A 9,860-nucleotide genomic window follows, 5' to 3' on the forward strand; every position below is an offset into this window, starting at 1 on the left:
AAATTAATTTCAACACATCTTGATTTATAAGTATTGTTTTATCTACACATAATCTCACACGTATCAACTTCAAATATCACTTGGGCGCAATAGTATTTGGGATGTTTGAGCCATTGTAATCCATCGGATACGTCGTGAAACGATTTAATCGAGATTAAATAAATTGTATCTGTAACTATGGTACACATGCAAACTACGAACACCTAGCGAATTGTATTGCTAGATACGTTTACGCTAAGAGCATAAAGTCAGATTTCATGGTGAACGATGTGCTATTTCGATTAACTTTGAAGCACTGCCGTGTCCCGTTATTTCACGTATCAGAAATTAGTATCGCGGAAGTATGTGGCGCAGGTATACTTGCTATCTCATTAATTACATGGGTCACGTCCGTTCACGATCCGAATATTGAGCATTACGACATTACAAAAACGATTTAGCTTCAACACGCGGGGGTCGCGCACCCGGCACGAACATGATTTAATATATGTTTTGCAGTTATGCAGTCGTGAGTACCACGCCCGTCTCGACATCGGCACACGCCAGCCCTGACCTTTTCCATCCTCCGCTCGTTCCGCGTAAGATCAAGAGATTGCGGCTTCCAGCCGCGATCGGCGCGAATGATGCCTTTATATCACGGCCCGAATTCCGGCATGCACCATTTTGGCCTGGCCCGATCTTCTGATAGGAATTAATTAAAAATAACGTATTTTCATCGCCAAGGCGTTTCGTTCCCCGTGGTTTTGCCTGATACGCTTGGGAAGAGCATAATCCCAATGTAACAAGTCACGCTCGTACATACCTTTTTTTGCCAGTCAATTTAATTATAATAACCGCCCCGGTATCTCCGGTATACCTTATCTCGTTCAGCGGATTATTTGTATCGAATAAAGATTTTTCTAATATAAAGTTTAATGCATGGGAAACGTGATATAATATAATGGTAATATTATTATCTACAAATAAATTTCTCCGCAGTTATGAAAAAGCGATTATAAATAAGAAAGAAATAAATTTATTGTTTGAGAGATAGGAATAAATATATCGTTTAAAGAAATAGGAATAAATTTATTGTTTAAAATTTTCAATAAAATTAATAAAAATATTAATATAAATGCATAATTTACAGTTACATTTAATTATATAGAGTGAAACATAAATATATTTTTTTTGTTTACAAGAGGTGCTCAAAGTGTTCTCCATCATTTTCCACACATGTCTGAGTATGACATATATATGCTGATGCATTATTAAATCTAATTATCCATTATTTCGATAACGAAACATTTGAGATCTAATCAGGAACATTGTTTCTTCCTTTTTATCCAGAAACATGCTCATTAAGTTTTAAAACACTTATAACTTACTTTGTATAAAAATTCTCTATAAAATAGAAAGTGTGAAACAGTAAAATCAGAATTAGATGAATAATTTACTGCAGATATAAATTGAATTTCATAAGAAAACATCTATCTGAAAAAATTGCATAAAGGAAAATGCAAACAAGAAAACTGGATTAAGGCTAGAATAAATTATTCGATATGAGGCAATATAGTTATTGCAAAAAAAAAATATATATATTCATTTAGATTTAGAGCTTTATTGCGAAAGGATCTTCTTAATAGATGTTACTATTAAGCTGGACGTAATTTTTTTAACAGGAATTATAATTTAATTGCTATTTTTATTCAAATTCCGGCTTTGTAGATTTTATTATATAATGCAGTGAAATCATCTTTAGGTTCAAAGATTCTTTTTAATGATATTATAGCTGGTTATGATTACGGAACGTTAATTAACGGGTCGCTGTTGCATGCAGCGTTACATTCATTAAATCGACTGCGAATTATTCGAAAGTCGTCCCTTTGATGGGAATCAAGTCGTGATCAGTTCCCACAGTAAACTACCCTCTGCTAGTTTCTATTTTCATCATCCCCAATCTATTTCGTTTACAAGTGGTCATATTCGATCGATAGTAAACGACTACAACTCTTCCATATATTCATGTTCGTTCATAGATGTTAGGTGCAACTAATCATGTATATTCATCTCGAAACAATTATAATGTAGAGAAAAATAGAGATAACATAATCACACGGAAAGGATGGTTTTGTTGACATATCTAAACATTTAGCCAGATCTGGAAATAATTTTGTTGGATCATTGAAATAGTTAGAACGTTCAAACTGGTTGCAAGACTGTCAAAACTTTTTACAGCATTCATTGCTCATACTTAGGATTTTTATATAGTTACTTTCAGATCTGTATCTAGTTAAATTTTTAGATACTTTAATAAAATTGTTCTTTTCGCAGTTATAATTTAAAATAATTTAAATATATTCAATCTTTTTCTTGATAATATTATATCATGAGCTTACAAAAATATATCTAATCTCTTATTAGAACATATTTTTTTATTAAAAAATAATGAAATTTTTAGGCTTCAATAAATTAACAAAACTTTGTTGTTCATAAATAATTCTGTAAACAGCAATCTTTCACTAAGAGTTTTATTAGTTAATGTGTTATTAAAATATTAGGTAACTCTATCTACATTTATCAGAGTTTTACATATGGTAGCTCTGTGTATGTACTGTATATGTACGGAGTACTCTCTCTCTTTCTCTCTCTCTCTCTCTCATGTGCGCGCGCGCGCGCGCGCGTGTGTGTGTGTGTGTGTGTGAGGAACCTTGATAGGTACGTGTGTCGCTGCACGTGTAAGCGGAGTTTCCGGCGAGTGTCACTACACGCTTCTTAAAAGCCCTGCAATACTGCACGCGTGGCCGTCATGCAGTTACGTATGGGAGTCCCGCGGGTTCCCACGGCGGATGTGCATCGTACTTACGTAAGCGTCGTACACCCACGGGGAACGGACTGCAAGCGTTGTCGTTAACCGAATCATTCGGTCACATGCTACGGGGTTGCTGACCCACAGAAGCGGACCCTTCTTTACGCCCTCGTACACACGACACACGCCGCCGTCAACTCGGTCTCGTTGACTTATGCTATACCTACAAACGCAGGTGGTCGAGCGAAGGGTCTCTCTCTCTCTCTCTCTCTCTCTCTCTCTATCTCTCTCTCTCTCTCTCTAGTACATCATATTATATAAAATATATGCGGATATCTTGTGTTGTATTTGCAAGAAATATGAAGCACGAGATTGAATTGCGTTCTCTCTAATCTGAATTAATGGATACTAATTACCTAGTGATATACTTTGCACTGATAATCAATGAAGTTCAAGAACAAAAAAAAAGGAAAAATGTTTGAGCATTATATAACTGAAATACTGATATTTATATTAATTTCAATTTTCCAATATCATGTTTATTGAATTTCAGCATTAAAACAAGGTTAGTTAGATCACAAAATAAAGATTAGCTATTAGGGATCTCACATTTAATTCACTAATTACTAGTGGCATACTTGTGATGTGGCTACTCAGTGATTATCCACTGATTCAGATTTAGAGAGTTTGTTTTAGAGAGTCAGATTAATTAAGTGAGATATCGATGAAAGCGTATAAAGGAAATGTTAGAATGATGAGAACTAATTATAATAATACAATACATTAAAAAGGAGGAATAATAAAAAAAAATTGTGTGAATAATACGTTCTTTTGTGAATTACATCTTCATAATTTCCGCTACATTGTGCAATATGTACGATACATTTTTTTCGAGAGATGTACGTATTCTTTAAGACAGTGAGGCGTTGCCGCACTTGTGGATTGCTGACCAAGACCTTTACGCTTTTTCTTACGGTATTTATTCACGCACGGATCGGATTCTGTGGTTAGAGCAAAACCGAAACATCGCTTTGAAAACGATATTCCTTCGTGTATGGCAGGGAGCAATTGCGCTAAAAAAGAAAGTAACTCGGTCGATTTCGCACATCCGGTCTCTACGATCTTCTCGTGAGTGAAGTGATCGTTTTTATGTTAATTAACGGCACACCCAAGATCCGTAAGTCTTTTTGAGGGCGATACTAATTGTATATCATTCTTGAATGAGATAACGGAACCCAGTTTGTTCGAATGCGCTTCCGTAAACAATATTGTTATAAAAATATACAAATATAATTTTCATAAACAATTTATTTAATTTTCCGACATTCCGTCAAAGAGTTGTGATTTATGACGAGATGAAGTATTTTTGAACAATCGTTTAAGTCCTTCAAAACCATTGAGAAGAGTCATTAATTTCTATTGACACTCGAATGTGTTATTAATGATAGAAGCATTGTAGCGTTACTCTTAATAGAAATTATACATTCGACAACGGATCTACTTCGTCAATTGGTAGAGAATGATTTATCACCCAATTCGTTGAATATCCAAATCATTCCGATTATGCATATGACTTGATTGCGAATGAGAATGAACATATATTATTTCAGGACAGATTTAAGAAAAGATCCTATAATTTCTTGCAGTCACATCAAGGTCTTCGGATTGCACACATTGCTTCAGAATTGAAGGTTTTTAAAATTATAAACGCTTGACTTTTCTAAAATTTTTGGCATGTCATTGTAATTATTTTAATGTAGACTGTATATGTAACATTGATGAAATGACTGGACAGAAGATCGAAACGTCTGTATTTGTATTTTTAGTTAAATATAATTTTTACATTAATAACGAGTACATTAATAACGATAGCAAAGAATATCTTGCTTGTGCTCTGAGCCCTTTAACTGATTATTCTAATTTAATTATTTCTTTGATTATATATAGCGTGCGTGGCTGTCGGCTTTTCGACTCGCATAATATTATACTTTCGAGACATTATTTAATTGAAGGTGCCATCCTGATTTGACGAGGCGGCACTGAGGAAGAAATTAAATGTCGGTGAACCATTTTAATGCGATTTATTTCCAAATAAAATGTAATCGTCGTGTTTTAAAATGACAATATTTTAAAATTTCCATTTTAATGAAATTTATTTAAAAATATGCGAACTATTATATGAGTATTTTATTTTATGAACTTATTTTACTCGAGCGTAATTGAGGGAGTTCATATTTATATCACTAATTTATACTGCTGCAATTATTTGCTTTTTAAAAGAGAGATATTTCTCTGTGTTTCACTCATTATATAACCCAAAGCTGAGCACGTGTGCCTGCATATTCATATGGTGATCATTTCTTTGTTGTGTAAAACAAATCGCAGAGGTCCTCGCACTCTGTCTTTTACCTGCCCAGAACAGAAATAAGAGTAATTTCACACCCTTTGTTCTCTTCTTTCGGTACATTTCTCCTTTGTTTCACATGTTGCTCGCCTGCAGGTTGATTCTAATATATATGCAGATTGTAGTAATACAAGATCTATCTCGATTTTATATACATCGCATTTTTTTTCTGTCAAGCATATCTTTAAATTAGACTGCACTAGTTCTGTAGAATGTACTTTCAATATATTGTAACTCCTATTTTTAATAAAAGTTAGGATATTATAACGTACTCACTAAATTCTTCTCGGAATGGAATCTCACTCTTTAGATTCCAATCTAAAGAATTTAGAGAGAAAATGTGCACAATTTCACGTTGATTTATTTATTGTACAAATTTTTTTCTTTTGCAATATTAATGTTCTATACGGATAGCTTTAACCAAAATGAATCCACGAGGAACTAGATATAGCTTTAATGAAGTATTCACGATAAATTAAATTGCTTCGTAATAAAAAGTTATCATTCACGATAATATTTCAAATAATAGCAAAGTTTAAAATTATTCATAGTCCGTTCTTATTTTAAAATGTAATATAAATGTCTTGTAATATAAATGTCTCTTAAAATGCTATAAATATATGACTCTATGATTGAGTTATCATATTAACAATCTTAAATAACAATTAATCCGTACTTAAGACAGTGTTAAATATAACTAACTATAAACCGACCTAAAATATGACTACTGATTTTATAAAGATAAAAGAGATAGATATTTGATATTTATTTGTTCGTATTGATTTCTACCCTTAGTTTGGTATACAAATCAAGAGTTGATCCTGCTAGAAGGTTAACACGCTAAAGATAGCATTATCCTGATTTCTCTGGTGCGGTTAGGAAGTAAGTTCTTGTCGGTCGTATTGTCACATTGGATCGCGACTTCGGTTTGGTTGTACAAGGGAGGAACGCACCGAACGGCGATTGCACGGTGCAAACACCGTTCTGACCGTTCAGCCTCACGCAGGAGATACGATCTCGCGCTTATAGGAACAGCAACGTCCTCGGCTTCGGTCGGGCTCCCTCCAGGCGTAAGCCGGCTACGCCATTAAGCTGGAATTCAGGTGTATTAACGATGCTGGACCGCGCGGCAGGTACGTAGCGACCACCCGTGGCCACCCGGTAGCACACTAATGGCAAAGCTACGGCGGAACCGTTCGTTAGAGAGAGATTTTATTTCGCCTATCTTACGCGCTCGCGCGCTCTGAGCAACACGACGTTTACTGTCGGCGCAACATGGGACCCGGTGGGAAAGGGTTACGAGGCGCAATTGTGTACGATTGCGTCGCGTTCGTATTCACGGGACGTTACCCTGATTGCCGTTGCCTCGATGAGATCGACTGAAAGGCTTTCACGGTACCGTGATATTTTATAAAGTGCTCTTAGATTATTGCCATTCCATTAATTACTGTATTAATGTGTTAACCGCGTGCCCTAATCGCAGTATACATTTAAAATCTGACAGGAATTTAAAATCTGACAGGAATTTTAATTTAATTGCAGCAATATCTAGCCGATAATGAAATAAAAGATGATAATATTTTAAGAAGTATCACGCAATTTTTTTTTTTTTGATGATATACTCAATTATTATATTAATTTTTTTTAACTGAAGTAAGTTTAATAATAAAAACAACAATAGAAGTTTCCAATATGGTTAAATTTAAAATAATATGATTAAAAAGGTATATACTATGAGTGCAATTTAGTGGCTAAATTTTATATTTTAATAGATTACAATAAATTAAGAACAATACAATAAAATAGACGATTCGGCTTTATATCAGGCCATCTTCAATACATTACAAAATTAATATGTGTTGTAACTTTAATATACGCTAAGAACAACTGGCTTCGAAATAAATTTTATTAACTTTATAATAATGAGATTAAATATGCAATTCTTGATTACAATTTTATTTTCGAAAAGCTAGATCATGTTAAATATTCCAGATGTCAATTGTCGTTTTACTCACCATGGTTAGTCAAATTTATTGAAACACATAATTTCCAGATTTCTATTAAATGTGAAATTCATTAATAAAATTAATAGCTCTTAAGTCAAAAAATAAATTTCACAATTAATTTATTGTAATCTATTAAAATATAAAATTTAATCACTAACATCTTGCGCTCGTGATGTATACCTTTTTAATCATGTTTAATCATTGTTTTAATAATAAAATTCTATATTTCTAAAATTAAAAACAAAGTAACTTCTATAAAGGAGATAATTGATAGTCCGTGGGGTATACGGTGGACAAAAATTTTAATATATAATTTTATTTATTTGTATATCTCTTACGGAACAAATTGCGCTGAAGCGAAAACGCAGCGATGCGACTAATCCCGCGGGAATATAAGCAGACGCTGTATCGAATCTCTATGCTCTTATTTGAACTTGAGACTAAGCGGTATCGTCGTTATCGAGAAATTCCAGCGAAGATTTCACAGGTGTTGCGCGTAAATAAATGAAGGTCCGTGCATTCGTTGAATTATTTATTTCTTCTTCGCAAAAGTTTTCTGTCGTCGATGGAATATCTTCGTAATGATTATCCTTGTTTATGTAAAATATAAAGTTGTTTTATTTTTAGATTCAATGTATCTATTATTATTACGTATGTAATAACATAAATATGTAGGTATAATGCAGCGATTATATAATATAATTTAAAGTACAAATAATTAAATCATAATGTTTAAGTCATATGATATCTTGTTAACATTTTACTTGTTTATAATTCTGTACATCTCATATGTCCTTAGATTTTGATTTTAATAAAATTTTTTTGAATGATTTTTTTAATATCGATTTATTAATTTGAAGATACATTAAAATTTACATTATTTTTTTATGTATATCTAACAATATTTTGAGTGGCAGTAATAATTATACAATAAGAATTATGATAACGTCTCTCATAAGAAGAATTAATAACTCTAAGCTTCTTCATCTTATTAAGTAAATCACCTTATTAAGTAAAATTATATAATTTTCACTTTCAAATTATAAAGAATTATATGACACAACATTTCTATTATATCAGTACTTTTATTACGTGTTTCAGATGGTTCTGCCATTTCGACGATGATAATTACGTGAACGTGCCGCGCCTATTGAAGCTTCTAGACAATTATAATCCACGGGAGGATTGGTATCTCGGCAAACCCTCGATTCCTGCGCCCTTGGAGATCATCAGGCAGGGCCCGGAGCCGCAGAAACGACCGGTGAATATAGATTAATTGCATTTTCTTTCCTTTCATGTACTCTTAATTTGTTTTTTAATGTTTGTATGGGAATTCTCTGTTTAAAAATGTTTGTCCAAAGATGGCAAGCAATAACATGCACAATATAAATTAGATTACCCGCAGAGATGATTGATCCATCCAGTCGTTTGAACTTAGCGAATCCACGAACCTAGTTCAACATATTATAGAAATATTTAATACGTACCTACATATTGTACTCTTACATCAACATGCGGGAGATGTTGTGAATAGTTAAAGTAAAGTAAAAGCAGAACATAATTTAATTTAAATTTAAAAAGAAGACGAATAAGATTAGGAACACATTTATTATATTTAAAGATTCGAACTGAATATAAATTAAAGTTTATTTTTACATTTTATTGTAAAAAATTAAATTGCTTTTTTGTTAATAACAAACTGATATTTTTAATAATACAGAGGAATTCATGCGTACTACAGTATAAAATACATTTTTAATCTTTTGAAATCTATTTTCAAGTATTTTGTCTTGATTGATGATTTTGTATAGAATTTAGCTTTTCTTCTATATAGGTTTATTCAAATATAAATAGGATTATATGTATTGTACTTACTACTTCAATATGGATTTTATTATTTAAAATTGGTAGTTGGAACATGTCTAAAATTATTCTTTCATTCAACTACATAACATCTGTATTTCGAGGGATTACCGGCTTTGACCCAAATTTATTTATAATATAGATCATCTACTGTAATTACACCCTTCTCCGTCGAAAGTCAACTTATCGCTCTTCGCGGTTGGTCAACTAAAGGAAATTGTCTCTCAGGATTTATTTAGAACCGTGATAGCTCAATAGTAGCAATTTAAAACAATAACGAGCGCTACGCGCAGACACGTCTTGTCTGTCTCCAGCACGCGGAGATGCCGCAAACATGAAATTCGTTCGACCGCCTTTGAAGCTTCCGGTTGGGTTTCTCCATGAAATTAAACTTACCGGAGAAAAAAAAGAAGTCGGGAGACTTTTAAAGGGAAGAGGGAAAGCTGAAGGATGGGTAAAAGAGGACAAGATTATTCGCGATATTTTTTTCTTCTCTCTTTCTCCTCTCCTCTCTTCGCGATCTTTACACGAGAAGCCGTGCCGTCACTAACGGGTGGTCTTATCGAATTTATGCATCCGCGCGAGGCGGCAGCTTCCGGCAAAGTCGAACGTACATACGTCTTGGCAAATGCGGGTTAGAGTGAAATAGGGATCGTTTCGCTTTTGTGAGCAATTCGTTCGACGGCAAAGAATATCGCGCGAAGAAAATGTGCGATAGCGTCTATTCTTTTTAATGCTCCCCAGCGGCGTTTTCTTCGTGCTACGAGTTTCATACTATTATCTCGCACCTCGCGTTATA

The 9,860-nt window shown here is 33.5% G+C and overlaps 1 protein-coding gene across 1 annotated transcript in view; it reads left to right on the forward strand.

The window, feature by feature from the left end:
- Positions 1-9,860, forward strand: part of LOC108695124 (fringe glycosyltransferase) — a 118,672-nt gene that overhangs the window by 43,317 nt on the left and 65,495 nt on the right. Inside the window, exon 5 of the mRNA XM_018204884.1 lies at positions 8,300-8,459. Within this exon, the coding sequence (XP_018060373.1) occupies positions 8,300-8,459 (160 nt within the window). The remainder of the gene's footprint in view (positions 1-8,299; positions 8,460-9,860) is intronic.

This window comes from Atta colombica, unplaced genomic scaffold (genome assembly GCF_001594045.1).
Source record: "Atta colombica isolate Treedump-2 unplaced genomic scaffold, Acol1.0 scaffold126, whole genome shotgun sequence".
Taxonomy (NCBI): domain Eukaryota; kingdom Metazoa; phylum Arthropoda; class Insecta; order Hymenoptera; family Formicidae; genus Atta; species Atta colombica.